Source organism: Bombina bombina, chromosome 1 (assembly GCF_027579735.1).
Source record: "Bombina bombina isolate aBomBom1 chromosome 1, aBomBom1.pri, whole genome shotgun sequence".
Taxonomy (NCBI): domain Eukaryota; kingdom Metazoa; phylum Chordata; class Amphibia; order Anura; family Bombinatoridae; genus Bombina; species Bombina bombina.
The window spans coordinates 1,389,772,542-1,389,793,098 of NC_069499.1; the positions used below are offsets into that span (position 1 = coordinate 1,389,772,542).

The 20,557-nt window shown below is 38.2% G+C and overlaps 2 protein-coding genes across 4 annotated transcripts in view; one reads left to right on the forward strand and one right to left on the reverse strand.

Moving 5' to 3' along the window:
• Positions 1-19,363, reverse strand: part of SLC25A44 (solute carrier family 25 member 44) — a 43,967-nt gene extending 24,604 nt beyond the window's left edge. The window contains exons 1-4 of one of the 2 annotated variants that reach the window (XM_053704636.1): positions 19,255-19,363; positions 9,571-9,682; positions 8,995-9,077; positions 1,891-2,545 (exon numbers count right to left, since the gene is read on the reverse strand). In XM_053704636.1, the coding sequence (XP_053560611.1) occupies positions 1,891-2,509 (619 nt within the window). In that variant the 5' untranslated portion in view covers positions 2,510-2,545; positions 8,995-9,077; positions 9,571-9,682; positions 19,255-19,363. The remainder of the gene's footprint in view (positions 1-1,890; positions 2,546-8,994; positions 9,078-9,570; positions 9,683-19,254) is intronic. The other variant, XM_053704632.1, reaches the window with a different exon arrangement.
• A 501-nt stretch (positions 19,364-19,864) lies between these two features.
• TOMM40L (translocase of outer mitochondrial membrane 40 like) overlaps positions 19,865-20,557 on the forward strand; it is a 64,534-nt gene continuing 63,841 nt past the window's right edge. The window contains exons 1-2 of one of the 2 annotated variants that reach the window (XM_053704644.1): positions 19,865-19,931; positions 20,205-20,498. In XM_053704644.1, coding sequence (XP_053560619.1) covers positions 20,387-20,498 — 112 coding nt within the window. In that variant the 5' untranslated portion in view covers positions 19,865-19,931; positions 20,205-20,386. Of the gene's footprint in view, positions 19,932-19,984; positions 20,120-20,204; positions 20,499-20,557 lie in introns of those variants that run through there. The other variant, XM_053704650.1, reaches the window with a different exon arrangement.

A 20,557-nucleotide genomic window follows, 5' to 3' on the forward strand; every position in this document is an offset into this window, starting at 1 on the left:
GTAAACCTTTTAGGTATTGGAAAAACATCAGTGCACACCGGCACTGCATAGTATTTATCCAGTCTACACAATTTCTCTGGCACTGCAATTGTATCACAGTCATTCAGAGCAGCTAAAACCTCCCTGAGTAACACGCGGAGGTGTTCAAGATTAAATTTAAATGTAGAGATATCAGAATCAGGTTGCATCATCTTCCCTGAGTCAGAAACATCACCCACAGAAAGAAGCTCTCCTTCTTCAGCTTCTGCATATTGTGAGGCAGTATCAGACATAGCTCTTAAAGCGTCAGTATGCTCTGTATTTCGTCTAACTCCAGAGCTATCTCGCTTTCCTCTAAATTCAGGTAGTCTGGCTAATACCGCTGACAGTGTATTATCCATGACTGCCGCCATGTCTTGTAAAGTAAACGCTATGGGCGCCCTAGATGTACTTGGCGCCATTTGAGCGTGAGTCAAAGGGTCTGACACGTGGGGCGAGTTAGTCGGCATAACTTCCCCCTCGTCAGATTCCTCTGGTGATAAATTTTTTAAAGACAGAATATGATCTTTATTACTTAAAGTGAAATCAGTACATTTGGTACACATTCTAAGAGGGGGTTCCACAATAGCTTTTAAACATAATGAACAAGGAGTTTCCTCTATGTCAGACATGTTTGTACAGACTAGCAATGAGACTAGCAAGCTTGGAAAACACTTTAAATCAAGTTAACAAGCAAATATAAGAAACGGTACTGTGCCTTTAAGAGAAATAAATTTTGTCAGAATTTGAAAAACAGTGAAAAAAGGCAGTAAATCAAACGAAATTTTTACAGTGTGTATAATAAGCTAACAGAGCATTGCACCCACTTGCAAATGGATGATTAACCCCTTAGTTAAAAAAACAGATCAAAAAAACGATATAGACTTTTTTTTAACAGTCACACCAAACTGCCATAGCCTTGCTGTGGGCCTACCTTCCTGGAAAGCCTCAGGAAACTGTTTCTAGGCAAATTTAAGCCAGTCATGTGGAAAAAAACTAGGCCCCAATAAAGTTTTATCACCAAAGTATATATAAAAACATTTAAACATGCCAGCAAACGTTTTATATTGTAAATATAAAAGAGTATTACCTCAGAAAGTAAGCATGATACCAGTCGCTATTAAATCACTGTATTCAGGCTTACCTTACATAAATTTGGCATCAGCAGCATTTTCTAGCATTCACATCTTCTAGAAAAATCTTAACTGCACATACCTCATAGCAGGATAACCTGCACGCAATTCCCCCGCTGAAGTTATCTCTCTCTTCAGTCATGTGTGAGAACAGCAATGGATCTTAGTTACAACCTGCTAAGATCATAGAAATCACAGGCAGATTCTTCTTCTATTTTCTGCCTGGAACAAAATAGTACAACTCCGGTACCATTTAAAAATAATAAACATTTGATTGAAGTAAAATAACAACTACATTTCACCACTTCTCTCTTACTACCTCCATGATTGTTGAGAGTTGCAAGAGAATGACTGGTAATGGCAGTTAGGGGAGGAGCTATATAGACAGCTCTGCTGTGGGTGTCCTCTTGCAACTTCCTGTTGGGAATGAGAATATCCCACAATTAATGGATGATCCGTGGACTGGATACACCTTACAAGAGAAAGACTGTGCACATTTTGTTAATGGATGTGAATTTTAAACTGCCTGCTCTATCTGAATCATGTAAGTTTAATTTTGACTTGATTTTCCCTTTAAAGGCTTTTTGGCCCTGTAATAAAATGGGGGTCTCACCAAAAGCAGAGAAACACTACTTAACCCCATCAAAGGAAAAACATGTTGTTATTTAGGGGTTAACCACCCTTAGAACAGATTCACCATTATTATAAAATACAACAGAACAGGTATTTCGAAACCAACCTGCGTAGAAATGATAAAAAGGCCACCACACAGCACTGTTAGGTATGTAGGTCAGTAGAGAAGCAACGTAGCCCCTGTAGAATCCACGCATACCATCTGCCTTGAAAATCTCTACAATGATAGTCTTGGTTTGGCCACACACAACTGACTGTTTTCCATCCACTTGTATCCGGAACCGTCCCATGCTCTCCCCTTTCCTTTGCATCATGAGATGCTGGGAGATGATATCAATAGGGACAGTGATGCTTTGTGCTACCAGAGAGGCAGACCCCCCAGCTACTAGAGACTTGACTGTATTGCTGCTGGTATAGTTAGACACATACCTGCGTGTCAGTTCGTAAGTGGTAACATAGCATTGGCCGGAGAACAGAGTGAATGTGTTGACTAAAAAACCCCTATAAAAACCAGGGGCTCCCTCCGTTCTCAAAATCTTTACAAATGCATCAAATGTTCCATTATATAGACTCTTTCCCTTTTGTACTTGCAACCGTGTCCGGATAAGGGTGAACGGGTATACGCTCACCCGGATCATCATTGTCATACATACTCCAAAGACATAGAACTTTTTCTTATCCAAATGTTCCCACTCAATGATCTGTATATTCCTCTTGTCCTCCATGACATAGAAAGACCTGGGCTAAATCTAGCCTCTCACCTGCAAAACAAAACAAAAAAGGGCCAGATTACAAGTGGAGCGCTAATTAAAGTTCCCGCTTGAGCGTTAACTGCGCTAGAACTAAGCTTTTTGCACTCGTCGGGTATTATGAGTTATAAGTAAACTGTTTTCGCTCGTGCTAACTCGACAAGCGCAAAAAGCCACCCCACTCTCACGCAAACCCGATTGCATATTCTCATGTGCACTAATCGGACATGAAAATATGAATATTTCACATTACAATATTCATCACTTAGAAGAACATGTTCTATTTATTCATAAATAAATATTTCTACATATATCTGATTTTTTTGGTACAATATATATCCATACCTTTATATATACACAAGATTACATATAGGTATGGATATATATATATATATATATATATAAATAAATACTTAGAACATATTCTGCTATGTGCAGAACTTTGGAATGTGAAATAGTTACAGTAAATACACAGTATAACACTTTATTAAATATGAATATGCGTGTAAATACATATACATACACACACAGATATATATATATATATATATAGCAACAATGCTGCCACTCCAGAGTCAAAGGAATCAGGAGAGAAGATTACAGTTAAAACAGGGCAAGTTTTACAGGGCACAGCAAGTAGACAAACAGCTGATGCTTTTCCTGCCTCAAGGGCACTTCATCAGAGCTAAAAAATCAGGTGTATCAGCAGGTAATAAATTACAAGAGGAGTTGTCTATTGGACCAATCAGAGTACTAGTTGTCAGGTAATACATATATGACCTTAAAGGAGAAACTCCAACTTACAATTTATCTATAGTCATAAATATATATATATATATATATATATATATGTGTGTATGTGTGTGTGTGTGTGTGTGTGTGTGTGTGTGTGTATGTGTCTCAATGTTAAAGCCATTTGCCTGCCTTTTTTTCTAACACCTGAGACCTCATATCTTTGAGCCCTTAAAACTTTTATGTGCAATTTTTTTCTTAATATTTTGCATTAGATAGTATTATTAGGAGTGTAACTATACTTTGTAATGTATTTTTTTAATGTGTTTTGTAGAACTTGTTATTTTCGCTAGTCTGCCAGTAACAAATTATATATGTGTAGTGTATGCTTTTTTTCTGCAGTGTAGGTTCCCCCTCCAATTAATCTTTTCCGTAGCTGTAAGGCCCCATCTCTACCTCTCCCTTGCTCTAATATTTTGTTCTGTAGCGTACTGAACCCAGCCCCTCCACCCTTCTCGCTGGGTCAATCAACATGCCTCCCTCCTACCAATCCCAATCAACGCTAACTATCATCATTGCAAAGAGTGACACAGATGTGGGAGAAATTAGGGAATGTAAAAAAGGTTAATATTTTGTGATATTCTATATAGGATGACTTTCTGGTACAACTATTTTTATGTTATTTTGTTGGTTTGTTTGTATATTTTTGCTATGCTGAGTGATTTTGGACAGGGATAGGAACATGCATACAGTTTAAAATGGGTTTATCTACCCTTCTGTTAATTCAGAAGTTGCGTTATTTTAGATTTGTGTAATATTTGTATGGTTAGATATTTTATACCTACTCATTGTCTGCATAAACTGTGTGGTGAATAAAAAATAATTGAACTTTTTTTTTTTTCAATTGTTAATTTTAATTGAAGCATAACATCATTAATGTTGCTGTTTTGGGAAGGTGAACCGATACTTAATGTGGGACAATAAAATGTGTGTTTGAAATATTTAGGAAATAATGACTCCCATGCTATTTACTGTGTACACCACATCAAATGACACAAAAACACATTTGTTTTTGCATTTAATAAGGTGGCATTTTCTTTTATAATAACCCTGCAAACTAAAGTTATTTTCTAAAAGTGCTTAGCCTACTGAAATTTTTTTAGGTATAATGTGGTGCCACTCTTCAAAAAGGGAAGCAGGGATGATCCAGGAAGCTATAGACCAGTTAGTCTGACATCAATAGTGGGTAAGATATTTGAAGGGATTATATTGATGAGCATATTCGTGTAACCAAGATTATGAGTTCAAATCAGCATGGTTTTATGAGAAATAGATCATGTCAAACTAATCTAATTAGATTCTATGAGGAAGTAAGTAAAGATTTAAAGGGGAATCAGTTGATGTGATATACTTTTCCCAAAGGAATTTGATACAGTGCCACATGAGATTAATACACAAAATTAAGGGACTGGGAATAGCTGAAAATAACTGAATAAAATATAGGGAGCAATGAGTAGTAGTGAATGGGTCATACTCAGATTGAACAAAGGTAATCAGTGGAGTCCCCCAGGTATCAGTACTGGGCCCTGTTCTTTTTAATATTTGTATTAATGACTTGGAGCAAGGATTAAATAGCGACATCTTGATTTTTGCAGATGATAGTAAGTTAAGTAAGGTCATTAGGTCAGAGCAGGATGAACTTTCGTTACAAAGGGATCTTCAAAAATTAGAAGTATGGGCAGGTAAATGGAAAAACAGAATTTATGCTTACCTGATAAATTACTTTCTCCAACGGTATGTCCGGTCCACGGCGTCATCCTTACTTGTGGGAATATCTCTTCCCCAACAGGAAATGGCAAAGAGTCCCAGCAAAGCTGGCCATATAGTCCCTCCTAGGCTCCGCCCACCCCAGTCATTCGACCGACGGACAGGAGGAAAAATATAGGAGAAACCATATGGTACCGTGGTGACTGAAGTTAGAGAAAATAATTCATCAGACCTGATTAAAAAACCAGGGCGGGCCGTGGACCGGACACACCGTTGGAGAAAGTAATTTATCAGGTAAGCATAAATTCTGTTTTCTCCAACATTGGTGTGTCCGGTCCACGGCGTCATCCTTACTTGTGGGAACCAATACCAAAGCTTTAGGACACGGATGAAGGGAGGGAGCAAATCAGGTTACCTAAACGGAAGGCACCACGGCTTGCAAAACCTTTCTCCCAAAAATAGCCTCCGAAGAGTATCAAATTTGTAAAATTTGGCAAAAGTGTGCAGTGAAGACCAAGTCGCTGCCTTACATATCTGGTCAACAGAAGCCTCGTTCTTGAAGGCCCATGTGGAAGCCACAGCCCTAGTGGAGTTAGCTGTGATTCTTTCAGGAGGCTGCCATCCAGCAGTCTCATAAGCCAATCGGATGATGCTTTTAAGCCAAAAGGAAAGAGAGGTAGAAGTCGCTTTTTGACCTCTCCTTTTACCAGAATAGACAGCAAACAAAGAAGATGTTTGTCTGAAATCTTTTGTAGCCTCTAAATAGAATTTTAGAGCACGGACTACGTCCAAATTGTGTAACAAACGTTCCTTCTTTGAAACTGGATTCGGACATAAAGAAGGTACAACTATCTCCTGGTTAATATTCTTGTTAGAAACAACCTTTGGAAGAAAACCAGGCTTAGAACGCAAAACCACCTTATCTGCATGGAACACCAGATAGGGCGGAGAACACTGCAGATCAGATAACTCTGAAACTCTTCTAGCAGAAGAAATAGCAACCAAAAACAAAACTTTCCAAGATAGTAACTTAATATCTATGGAATGTAAAGGTTCAAACGGAACCCCTTGAAGAACTGAAAGAACTAGATTTAGACTCCAGGGAGGAGTCAAAGGTCTGTAAACAGGCTTGATCCTAACCAGAGCCTGAACAAATGCTTGAACATCTGGAACAGCTGCCAGTCTTTTGTGTAGTAAGACAGATAAAGCAGAGATCTGTCCCTTTAGAGAACTTGCAGATAATCCTTTCTCCAAACCTTCTTGTAGAAAGGAGAGAATCTTAGGAATTTTTATCTTATTCCATGGGAATCCTTTGGATTCACACCAACAGATATATCTTTTCCATATTTTATGGTAAATCTTTCTAGTTACCGGTTTTCTGGCCTGAACCAGAGTATCTATCACAGAATCTGAAAACCCACGCTTTGATAGAATCAAGCGTTCAATCTCCAAGCCGTCAGCTGGAGGGAGACCAGATCTGGATGTTCGAATGGACCCTGAACAAGAAGGTCCTGTCTCAAAGGTAGCTTCCATGGTGGAACCGATGACATATTCACCAGGTCTGCATACCAAGTCCTGCGTGGCCACGCAGGAGCTATCAAGATCACCTGAGGCCCTCTCCTGTTTTAAACACCAAAAAACTCTTAACCATCTCCGTGGAGATGTTGCCTGTGCAACGGCAAAGAGAATGACTGGGGTGGGCGGAGCCTAGGAGGGACTATATGGCCAGCTTTGCTGGGACTCTCTGCCTTTTCCTGTTGGGGAAGAGATATTCCCACAAGTAAGGATGACGCCGTGGACCGGACACACCAATGTTGGAGAAATGAGATTTAATACTGGAAAATGCAAGGTTCTACATATTGGAAGTAAAAATAAGCAGGCAATGCATTATTTAAAATGGGACATGGCTTAGCCAAACAGAGGAGGAAAGGGATTTGGGAGTAGTTATAGATAACAAGCTAAAGATCGGTGCACAATGCAGGGCAGCGGCTTCAAAGGCTTATAAGATACTAGCATGTATTAAAAGAGGCATTGAGTCAAGGGAGGAAAGTATAATTATGTCACTATATAAATCCCTGGTAAGACCTCACCATGAATATGGAGTGCAATTCTGTTTAATTAGTGGCGATGTGGCGTTTCTGGAGAAGAAGGTAAGTATTTACAATGTTTTTAATCATTTTTTTTTTAAAACCAGACACTTTATCATGAAATTTGACATTCATTTTAAGTCACCTCATGTATACACTATTTGTACAATTTTTGCTTGAAAAAAAAAAAGAAAAAAAAAGAAAAAGAAAAAAAAAAAAAGACATGAAACCCAAATGTTGAAGTACTTGAAAGTGATGCAGCATTACTGTAAAATAGCCGACTATAAAATATCACCTGATAATCTCTATGTAAAAAGGAAGATATTTTATATAAAAATTTCCTCAGTAGCCACATCCCATTGTAAAAGGTACTTTAAACAGTCAATCAGAATGCTATTCCCAATACATGCAATGGAGCATGTATCTAGCATTTGCAGGCAATCATATTTTGCTATGAAATCTAGCAATATTTCTGTGAAATCTCATAAGGCCACAGTAAAGCCAATCATGACCTCAACACTGATAATGCTGATTGATTTTTTTTTTCTTTTTTCAACTTGCAGCTGGACCGAATCTGAAGGATAACTTACTATTGTGTGTTGAAGACATTTTTAGGTAAAATGTCTCTCTTACATAGAGATGTTCATGTAATATATCGTCAGTTTTTTACAGTTATGCTGATTTAGCTTATGAGTATTAAGTCCCTTTAAATACTAGCCAGCATTGAAACTAAGTAATCATATGCATAATGTCCCTTTAAGTATAAATATCAAAACCACATAGTCAATTCTTAGTAAAAACAAGCCTACCTATTTAATTCTTAATATAAAAGATAATTTTTCCCCTACTATGGAGCATCTGTCCAGAGCGTGACAAGGAGCTGGGCACAATATTACATTATTTCCTGCACCAGCAATATATTAGATGCACAACCGCAGAGCGGTTGTAGAGTTTGGAAATCTGCTTTGCTAGTTCACGGTTAGGGAAAGGGACAGCCACGGCCACTAATTGACCATGAAGAATTTATTACACATAAGTGCCTCATATTTTTTTTTCTCCTCTAAATGTTCACTTTCACAAATCGTTGGACTCTCCTAAAACTGTGCTGCTCGCTCTTCCCTCTAAACACCACGCATCTGCAGTTCATAGGGAGAGTGTGTCTGCAATGTTGTGGACAAGCTCCCACCAAAGTACTTCTTCTGCACAAACTCTGCTGTCAATACGGACAAGCACATCACGTGATCACCATTCCCCTAAGATAACGTACATTACAACATGTATATCTTGCACATCGGGACTTCAATGTGCTGTATTTCAACAATGTCAGGCCAGGTGCACACAGTTTTATATGTATGAGGTTGTTGTTGCATAAACTTTAAAAAAAATATTAATATTTTACTAACTGCGAGGTGTTCAGGGTCCCTTTGAGGAAATGCTGTACTGGTGTGGGGCTCAACGCAGCTGCTGAGCAAATTGGGGCATCATATAGCTATAGCCACAAATCACAAGCCATGTAATAAACAATAATAAATAATGTAATAATAAACCACTTTGCTATATCCAAGCATAGTGCAATAATAAAATGCTCTAGCACATTGGAGCATTTTATTAATGTCCCTTGAAATAAATAATATAATAATAAGCAATTAAACAATGTTTCACCCTCAGTCTTAACACTTGTGCTAGGCTGTTACACTCTATGGTGTGGTAATTTGTTATCACTCTACTGAACACACTTAATATAGTCACAACAAAACTAGTATCACAGATATACTGACATTTTTATGTTCTATTGCGAGTAAACCTAAATGTGCAATTTCCAATATATTTAATGTTATGCAGCTGGTAAGTCATTTGTAAAAAGGTTCAGTGTACCTAATAAGAGTTCAATGCCTTCCAAGCAGCTGCAACATTCCAATGTGCTGGCATCTCCCTCCCACTGGGATGTTAATTTTCTGCTGTTTATGTAGACAAAATAAAGGTAAAGGAGCAATCTGGAAACAATTTATTAGACTTCATTTGGTAAAATGGATATTTGGAAACACAATAAAGGGGAGACCATTATACAGTAGACTGTCCCTTTAAGGACGGACTGATCACATGTAGGTGAGAGCTCACAATGCTTTATTATTAGTGAACAGCGAGAAGCTTCACAATCATATGAACAAAATTAGTTTTCTCTCAGTACAGGAACATCTATTAATTGGAAAAAAAACAAATATAGACCCAACTTAGCAATCAAAGTGTAATAGATTGTACTACGCCCTTTCTTAGCTGCAACAAGGAAAAAATTAAAACAAAAAAAATCCCAACTTTTGTATTCTTTATTGGTTCACTGATAAAGTTCCATGGGTAATTAAACTGAAAAAAAAATCAATAAATAGCTGCTAGGATGACAGCAAGAATAATACAAAAATAATATATAGTGTAAAGTTGTCGTCTCACACCCACCTTTAGGAAGTTGATATGACGATGTCAGCCTCCCATACGATTCGTGTCATTACCGAGCCATCCTTGTGTCCAGTTTGTAGGCAGGGAGGGACATGACTTTTGGACAAAGCATCTGATGGAGAAAGATTACAGAAGATGGGTTTAAAACACAGACAAAGTGGTGCTAATTGTCTGATATGCAGAAAAAGACAACATACTAACCAAGGCATCTAGGAACCATAAATTATAGACATATGCACAAACATTGTGCCGTACAAAGCCCAGCATTTCATTCAGCATAACTGAAGCAGCTCTCTTCCTTCTCTGTCTCTCTATGCCCTGTAACAGGTAGAGCCAGTACTGAACAGGACAAGGTGGGTGACCGGCTGCTGGTCATGACTGGCTCACCAGGCAAGACCTGATCAGGAACAGCAATGCGCTGCAAGTCCTAAACTAAAGGCCCATGTAATGGGGTTAAATACTAAGGATGTGCATTCAGCAGTTTTGTTACATAACAAATGCGGAAAATGGCCGCTGCCAGAGGCTTTTGGCTATTTTCGGTGCTGGGTTTCTTCTTGTGAAAATGCAACACTAAAATCTGGATTTGCACACATCTTAGTGTGTTGCTCTTTCACAAGAAGAAATCCAGCTCCCCAAAAAGCTGAATGCTGCTGGTGGCGGCCATTTTCTGCATACAACTGTTGTATTCGCATCCCTATTAAAGGTCCATAATAAACGACAAAATGTTGCATATATTTAAATTAATTTTGTTATTTTAAAAACATTCAGATATTTTTTTAACCACTATTTTATATACTATAAAACCTAAAGTCAGAAAAATAGTCCCAAGACGACCTGTTTAAAAACGCCCCAGAAATGGGCGTTTTTTTCTTTATTCCCCATGTCCAATCAGCATTGGCTTGCTGATCAGACAAGGGAGCACACACACACAAAAGTAGAAGTCAGTGAACGCTGACTGACACGCTAGCAGGGTAAATGGTTGTCCTTAGCGACGTTTACACCATCTCTGCTAGCATGTCAGTTTCGGCTCCCTCGTGAACATGCACAGAGGAGATGGATTGTTTTTTTATTTATGTTTTCCAGCCTTATTATATCTTTTCATGTGTCAACACTGAAGAAATTACACTTTGCTACAATGTAAAGTAGTGAGTGTACAGCGTGTATAACAGTGTAAATTTGCTGTCCCTCAAAATAACTCAACACACAGCCATTAATGTCTAAACCGTTGGCAACAAAAGTGAGTACACCCCTAAGTGGAAATGTCCAAATTGGACCCAAAGTGTCAATATTTTGTGTGGCCACCATTATTTTCCAGCATTGCCATAACCCTCTTGGGCATGGATTTCACCAGAGCTTCACAGGTTGAGACTTGAGTCCTCTTCCACCCCTCCATGACATCACGGAGCTGGTGGATGTTAGAGACCTTGCGCTCCACCTCCACCTTCCATTTGAGGATGCCTCACAGATGCTCAATAGGGTTTATGTCTGGATACATGCTTGGCCAGTCCATCACCTTTACCCTCAGCTTCTTTAGCAAGGCAGTGGTCATCTTGGAGGTGTTTGGGGTCGTTCTCATGTTAGAATACTGCCCTGCGGCCCAGTCTCCGAAGGGAGGGGAACATGCTCTGCTTCAGTATGTCACAGTACATGTTGGCATTCATGGTTTCCTCAATGAACTGTAGCTCCCCAGTGCTGGCAGCACTCATGCAGACCCAGACTATGACACTCCCACCACCATGCTTGACTGTAGGGAAGACACACTTGTCTTTGTACTCCTCATCTGGTTGCTGCCACACACGCTTGACACCATCTGAACCAAATAAGTATATCTTGGTCTCATTGTACCACAGGACATGGTTCCAGTAATCCATGTCCTTAGTCTGCTAGTCTTTAGTAAACTGCTGGCTTTCTTGCGCATCATCTTCAGAAGAGGCTTCCTTCTGGGACGACAGCCATGCAGACCAATTTGATGCAGTATGCGGCGTATGGTGTGAGCACTGACAGGCTGACCCCCCCCACCCCTTCAACCCCTGCAGCAATGCTGGCAGCACTCATACGTATATTTCCCAAAGACAACCTCTGGATATAATGCTGAGCATGTGCACTCAACTTCTTTGGTCAACCACGGCGAGGCCTGTTCTGAATGGAACCTGTCCTGTGAAACCGCTGTATGGTCTTGCCCACCATGCTGCAGCTCAGTTTCAGGGTCTTGGCAATCTTCTTATAGCCTAGGCCATCTTTATGTAGAGCAACAATTCTTTTTTTTCAGATCCTCAGAGTTGTTTGCCATGAGGTGCCATGGTGAACTTCCAGTGACCAGTTTCAATAGGCAAACACTAGGATTGACTATTGAAACAAATAAAGGGGACTTTCATTCATGAAGTTTAAGATACTTCATGTAGAAAGCTTCTTTGTTTAAATCGATCGCCGTTTTTAGCTGCTACAGCAGCCCATGGCTAAAAGGTGACGTTTTCACCTCTTAGCCCATAGTCGTGCGGTAAATCCGGCTTGGTGCCCATGGGAGCCGGATTTACCACACGGCTATTGGCTAAGAGGTGAAAACATCACCTCTTAGCAAAAACATTTTTTAGCCGTGGGCTGCTGTAGCAGCTAAAAACGACAATCGATTGAAACAAATAAAGAAGCTTTCTACATGAAGTATCTTATACTTCATGAATGAAAGTAGTCAATCCAAGCATTTGTAAACCGCTAGGATTTACTTTCACTTTAACACACCTGCTCCCCATTCACACGCACACAAACACACTGTATATACATTCTTGAAATACTTTTTCCCTTACACACAAAAGTAACAATATTGTTAGATTTTATTGTTTACAGATAACAGGTTCCTGTTATTATTTTGTTTACCAGTTCACCACCTCTTCAAACTTGTTGTTAAAGAGATACAAAACATGTCATTCCCTACCTCTCTTCACGCAGTTCCTGGCAGTAATGCTCTGCTGCAGGATTGAGAGGGCTGGAATGGGGGCAGGTAAACAAAAGGTACAGGAGCAGGGCTTGTGTTTTTTTTTTTAATAAGTACAAGAGGGAGCCTCTATTATTATGATTATAAGTAAGAGGTTTATGTGATCTCTGCCTGAGTGTTGAGCTTGCAAGCTAACAATATCAAACTGAATAACTATTCCTATGAGGCATATACCCAATAACTGAGAAAACAAAACATATGAACAAGAATTGAAAAGAAGCCAAATAAATAGGATAAACAACTTTATTAATGTATGTACATTGGAGTCCTTCATTCTCATGCTTGCACGTAAGTGAAGATTACAAGATCTTCTGTTGGAATAAACATAGTTGTCAGTGTATGCATCCATATGGGTCAAGCTATACACACATTCTCTTACCAACAACAACAAAAAATCAATCTGACCAATATGAATAGTGGTTATAGCGAAATACAAATCTTCTCAACTGACAGCACCTGCAGCCACTGACTAGGGAATCCCCCCACTTTCCTGGCTGCTTAGTGTTTGTACATAAAACAGCCACTGTCACATAAGGTGTCCCCACCTCCCTCTAGTCATGGGTGGCAGAATGTTGCAATCTAGATGTCACTGTATTCCAGAGCTGATGTGTTTGCACATGTAGTAACTCTGCATCAGATTCCTGCAGATAAGGCAAAATGAGGACACTCATATTTAGTGGGCGGTGGATAAAATATTTTTAGTATTCAAGGTCCCTTTCAATACTTCAGCAACGTTGTATTCCTTTATTGTCCATACACTTCTGCTGTCTTGCAATAGAATATCATATTAGTCAAGCCTAAATGTGTTTGCTGCAATTGTTTTTCAATAGCCAAACTCCACACGCAACTTTCCTTATTGGAGGAGCCAATTTGGGCTTAATTCTACAGCTGACAAGGTTAGCACCAGCCATACTGTTAACATAAAGTGCATTGTTTTGCATTTCTTTTCTGTTAATGCCAATTAGGTAAATATGTGTAGCAGGGTTAGCATGGAGAAGTTTGCAGTGTTCATTTCCAGCTCTGAAAATGAGAAAAGCCACCATTTTCAGAGCTAAATTACATAAAAGGGGGCAAAATAAAGAATTAAATGTAATAATGTATAATGCAAAGTTGTTTTAATTCACATAACTAACATTTTATAAGAAAATCTCAAGGTGTCTGTCCCTTTAATGTTAAATGTCGTGCTCAGCTGTGTGGTATGCAACATCGATCTGATGTGCTCATGGAGCAGAGAAAAATAGTGCAGCAACTGAGCAAAATGGCGAGCAGCTGTGCCAGTATTGCACGCCACAAAGCAGAGGCGGCTGTAATAGGTGGAGTCCTCTTCTATATATAAATAGGGCTAGAGATCAAGTAAAAGGCATTCAGAAAGTTCCTCTATGGCAGCCTCGGAATATATAAAATCAGTAAGTAAATACTGAATTCAAAAATACCAAAGTTACTTGAAAATGATAGTGAGTATGTTTATCTTACCGCCTGTAAAGGGACAGTCTACTTGAAAAATATAGATAACCTCTTTATTAACCATTCCCCAGTTTTGCATAACCAATACTGTAATATTAAAATATTTTTTTTTACTTCTTTGATTACCTTGTATCTAAGCATTTGCAGACTTCCCCTTATCTTAGTGCTTTTTACAAACTTGCATTTCAGCCAATTAGTGCTAAATAGTTTCTAAATTTTGTCCTGAGTTTAGAAATACCCAATGTTTACATGTTCTTTGCTTTTCTTGCATGTTATAGGGCAATAAGTACAAGTAGCACTTAGCTATTTCCAAACCACTTTTTTTCAAAATTAGCGCTAGCTACATTGGGACACTGATATCTTTCAGGAATCCCTGAATATCCCTTGACATGTATATATATTTTTTTTTAGAAGACATCCCAAAGTATTGATCTAGGCCCATTTTGGTATATTTCATGCCACCATTTCACCGCCAAATGAGATCAAATACAAAAAACGTGTTCAATTTTTCACAATTTTTTTCACAAACTTAAGGTTTCTCACTGAAATTATTTGCAAACAACTTGTGCAATTATGGCATAAATTGTTGTAAACGCTTCTCTGGGATCCCCTTTGTTCAGAAATTGCAGACATATATGGCTTTGGCATTGCTTTTTGGTAATTAGAAGGCCGCTAAATGCCACTGCGCACTACACGTGTATTATGCCCAGCAGTGAAGGGGTTAATTAGGGAGCATGTATAGAGCTTCTAGGGTTAATTTTAGCTTTAGTGTAGTAGACAACCCCAAGTATTGACCTAGGCCCATCTTGGTATATTTCATGCCACCATTTTACCGGCAAATGCGATCAAATGGAAAAAAAAAAGAAACGTTACAATTTTAAGTTTCTCACTGAAATTATTTACAAACAGCTTGTGCAATTATGGCACAAATGGTTGTAAAAGCTTCTCTGTGATCCCCTTTGTTCAGAAATAGCAGACATATATGGCTTTGGCGTTGCTTTTTTGTAAATAGAAGGCCGCTAAATACCGCTGCGCATCACACATGTATTATGTCTAGCAGTGAAGGGGTTAATTAGATAGCTTGCAGGGTTAATTTTAGCTTTAATGTAGAGATCAGCCTCCCATCTGATACATCACACCCCCTGATCCCTCCCAAACAGCTCTCTCCCCTCCCCCACAATTGTCCCCGCCATCTTAAGTACTGGCAGAAATACTTTTTTTAAAGCACATTTACATATGCTGATGTGTAGGATCCCTCCTTAGCCTCCAACCAGCTTTCTAACCCTCCCCCTCTACCTTATTGGTAGCCATCTTGGGTACTGGCAGCTGTCTGCCAGTACCCAGTTTACTAAAAAAAATGCTTTTTTTATTTTATTTTTTTCTGTAGTGTAGCTTCCCCCCCCAAAGACCAACCCCCCACCCCTCCCAGATCCCTTTTTTTTTTATTTATTAAATTTTACCCCACTCTATCGCACTTTTATTTTAAAAAAAAAAAAAATCTGTAGCGTAGCCGTTCCCACCCCATGCCCGCCCCCGGCTATCCCGCCCACGATCCCCGCCCCCCTCGACATCATAGGGCACATCGATGGCCGGCCGGCCGGCCGCCCACCCACCAACGATACCGGCCATCGTTGTCCGGTGCAGAGAGGGCCACAGAGTGGCTCTCTCTGCATCGGATGGCCAAGGCATGTTATTGCAGGATGCCTTGATATCAAGGCATCACTGCAATATCCGGAAAGCGTCGCTTCCAGCCGCTTTAAACCCCTAATGTCGTACAGGGTACGTCGCTGGTCTTTAAAGACCAATTTGTGCAAGACATACCCTGTATGACATGAGTTAAGGGGTTAATTTTGACTTTACCGTCTCTTTAAAGGAACATAAAAAAAGTTGGTATAGAGAGAAAATATAATATGTACTTTAATTTACCTGCAAATTTATACTGCAGTTCCTCACCATTAACCCTTTCTTTTTAAGTTTCCGAATTGTATAGTTCTAACTCCCAACACAATTCCTTCTATGGCTTAGAATGCAAAACTTTAACGCTCATCTGCTGGAGCATGCCTAGAAGCAAATAAGCTGCTGTGAACTCAGTTGAAACACAATGTGTGCGTTTCTGATGCTCAATACTAATAAGGGGGGTGGATCAGACTAACCTAGACAGCATGGCTATGTAACTAATTTTGCTTATTTTTTAAAAATGTCAAAATACTTGACAGCAATTTTTATGCAAACTATTTTAGGATATGCACAGATCAACATGTTTTATGGCACTTTAACTGTGGTCAATTAGGACAAGCTGTAAGCAGTTAATGTGAAGTATGTATGTATTGGGTACTTGTAAAGCGCAGCTAATCACCCATAAGGCAATATGCAGCATTTTGAAAGAAACCTAGATTACAGAATTTGCTTTTCTACTTTTGTGGGCAGCATGTGAACAGCAAAGTGTTTACATGAAAGCGAGGTATTTAACAGCAAAAAATAAAAAAAAAAAAAACGAAAAAAAAAAAAAGCGAACTAGGTAAATTAAACATTTTTATTACAAAGTTTTCAATGTCCCTTTAAAACCAACAAGTATAGCGTCTAAGACGTAACTAAAGGTGTGATCAGAATATATAAACTGACAAAATCCAGTAGAAACTTGTAAGCACAAGACAGGAGCAGGCAGCACAGTCTAAAAAAGCTTTTACCATGAAGCACTTTTAAGTTATTCAGCATTATTAGACAAAAATCAACAATGATGTTGCAAGGGTCTGTGTAATTTGTCAAGAAAAACGTCTTGTGGGGACTTTGACACGTAATTATCACTCACTTGTAGGAGTAGATAGCATTACAAAAGCAGGAAATGAATGCGAGAAGGCTTTTTTTAGGTGAATCTCTATTTTGATAAATTTTAAAGTAAACACAGGCGCAAATTATAACAGCTACATGATGCTAATAAACTATTGTTCATCTGCATTCTGACTGTTTTAAGCCATCTAATTTTCATGCTCTACAGAAACTGTGACATACCTGAAGTATATTCACCCTGTACTGGTTTAATACGCTGTCATACCCACGATAAGCAATAAAACAGATTTCTGTCAAATATTTAAAACAGGTTTTTAAAAAAAAAAAAAAAAAAAAAAAAAAAAAAAAAAAATTATATATATATATATATATATATATATATATATATACACACACATATACATATACACACATACATACACACACACACACACACAGTATGTATATATATTTTTTTTATTTTAAAATCACATTTATGAACCATTAAAGGGACAGTATACTGTGTTTTTTTTCCCTCTCCCTTTTAAAATGTGCCCATGTCCATTTTAAAGGGACACTAAACCCCCAAAACATATTTCATGATTCAGGTAGAGAATACAGTTTTAAATAACATTCCAATTTACTTCTATTATCTAATTTGCTTCATTTTTTAGATAGCCTTTGTTAAAGAAATAGCAATTCACATGGTACATCTATGTACAGCCACCAACCAGCAGCTACTGAGCCTATCTAGATATGTGTTTCATCAAAGAATATCAACAGAATTAAGCAAATTAGATAATATAAGTAAATTATAAAGTAGTTTCAAATTGCATACTCTTTCTAAATCATGAAAAATTGGGTTTCATGTCCCTTTAACTGCTGGAGTGTATTTATTAATTTATTTTGTATTTATTTTTACAAATAACCCCTCTGCCTTTATTTTGTCACATGAAATATCTGTTGTCTGCAGTATATCTTTGTCTGCAGTATCATCGCATATACTGAAAATGTCAATACTTCAGTAATAGAAAAGCAATGCAAACAAAAAGATTAGAAGAAATCACACTAGCAATGGGGTGGGACCAAGTGATACATGTTAATTTTGCATCTGTCTCTCTAATGTATCAGTTTCACAAATAAGATGAGGATTTTGAATAAATATTAAGCTAATGAGGGCTGCTCTCCCTGTAAACTCAACCCATAAGCCACTGAGTTTATTTACAAAAAAATAAAGCTAAAGTAGCAATTTCACATATACTTTAAACTCTGCAGCTGGTATAACAAGTAATTGGAAACACATTAGAAGGGAAAACCAGTTTACAATACACCTAACCTGATATGCATCAGTACAAAGTTGTATTTGTAAACAATGCTATCCCTCCCAGTGTTACGGTATCAATATAAGACATTGGGGGGAATACATAGCTATGAACTGGTGGTGTTACAAACGGAATCAAGATATCCGAAATCCATAATATGTCTTGCATTTAAAAGGGCATGACACCCAAAATATTATTTCATGATACAGATTGAAGATAAAGTTTTAAGCAATTTCCAATCTACTTGTATTATCATTTTTTCTTAATTCTAGCAATATCCTTTATTGAAAGCAGCAGCAATGCCCTACTGGGAGCTAGCTTAAAGGGACATGAAACCCAATTTTTTACTTTCATGATTCAGATTGAGAATACAACTTTAAACAACTTTCTAATTTTCTTCTATTATCTAATCTAACATTGCTTCATACTTTATCCTTTCTAATAGGATGAATATATGTTCAACCACAAATCAGCAGCTAGTTCCCAGTTCCTGAGCCTACCTAGGTATGATTTTCAACAAAGGATAACAAGAAAGCAAATTAAATAGAAGAAAATTGTAAAAGTTGTTAAAAATGAAATGCTCTAATCATGAAAGTTTCGAATTTCAGATTGCTTTTTAATAGTTTAGTACGCATAAAATGTGATTATATTTCCTTGTCTAAATTATGCAAAGAGCTGCTGCACTCTCTGGCAGATACGTTTATACCAACACATGATATACCTACAACTTCCTTAGACTCCATAAGTACCTCACACCTACCAAATCCAACCAAGCACAACACGGGGGTGGGGTAAGTTATCAATCCTATAAATAAGCTTCTGCTTTGGTAATTGATTGATTCTACAATGAGGATTCTGTTGAGATTCTGACAAAAAAAGATTTTTGCAGTAAGAAGACGAGGTTTGAGTACAAAGTAATTTTGAGAACAGATTAATTAGAGTTTTAGAAAACATTTAAGGTGTACTCATTCCTCGTGTCCCCAGTTGGCTGTATAATAGCAAGTGAAGCTGTATCAGGTAGGCACAACATTTATATACGGTGTAAGGTTGTATACTTCGCCCCTCAGGTTTGCCATCTTCCCGGTACACTACAAATCTCTATACACAACCCCTAAGGCCGCAACTCCTATCCCAGCCACTCACCTGCCCTCTCCACCAGCACTCGGACGTTTTCACTACTTGCCTTGCCTGCCCAATACCGGAAGTCTATGGCCTGTCCCATGTCAGCCAATCATGAGGCGTTACATCATCAAAGGGCAGGACTTATCTTAAAGGGCCACCGAGGGCGAACGACTTGTTATAAAAATCAATGCTCTTCTTTTGACTAATATGGTAATATGGTATTACGTAAAATATGGTATTACGTAAAACCGAAATGTGTCATTTTCATGCTATTAAAGCTCGCGTGAGTGTGCGCGTGGGGTTGTAAATCAAACTATTGTATAGTTTTTATAGTAAACTTTAAATGTAATGTTTATATTTTTTCCAATGTCGGACACATAGTGCTAAATATTTGTATCACTGATATTATTTGTTATTACTATTTCTACATGGTTTCAGTTCGATAGCTATTATTCAAGGAGAGAGTTTGTACTAATTTATATTATATCACTCCGGTTTGTGGATAGCTCCAGTTAGTGAGTGGCCTTTCCCTTCAGCCTTTCACTTCTAACAGGCTGTTGCTATGACAACTCTCACTTCTTTTTTGCCCACATCTAAAATGTCTCTATGCTCTATAGCTGGGTCTTCACTGACGTCACGTAAGGCGTAGCTTGCCAGTCGTTGCAATGGGCGCTTGTATTTTACTGTCATGGGAAGAGGTAGGTGACTTGTAGGAAGGAGATGTTTACTTTAGGAATGGTTAATTATGGTTAAATGATTCCGTTGGTATGGATGTTGAAGGTCTGTTCGTTTTTATATGCTTGATAATTATATCTGCTAATCTATACGTTATTGGGAGTATGTTCTTGTTAAGTTTATTCATGCAGGTCTAAATGAGACATCTTATGTAGGTATCCAGTTTTGCATTATTGTTTTTCGTATTATTATTATTTGTATAGCTCATATCAAATCTCTGTTTATTTTTGTCCTAGGGGTATATATCCATGCTGCAGAATTTTAAGACCACCTGATTTAAACATGTGGTGTTTATTCAGTGATCTGTATGATCCAAACAGGTGGAGAGGTGTAAGACATATGCAGAGGCACCTGCACAATATGGAAAAGTAGATACACAAAGGTTCATCATTTTATACTCTGTTTAGGTTGAGACAACATGGGGAATGGGTTGGTTGCATACTGTTCACCAAAGTCCTGGAGAAGGCAGAAGAAAGAAGTCTCCTTGCCTAGCCCAGGCAGCTTTGATGAACTGCATAAAAGCTGTAAAGGTGAGTAATGGTTGTCATGTGATATTTATGATTTGATTAATGAGACAGCAAAGTCAAAA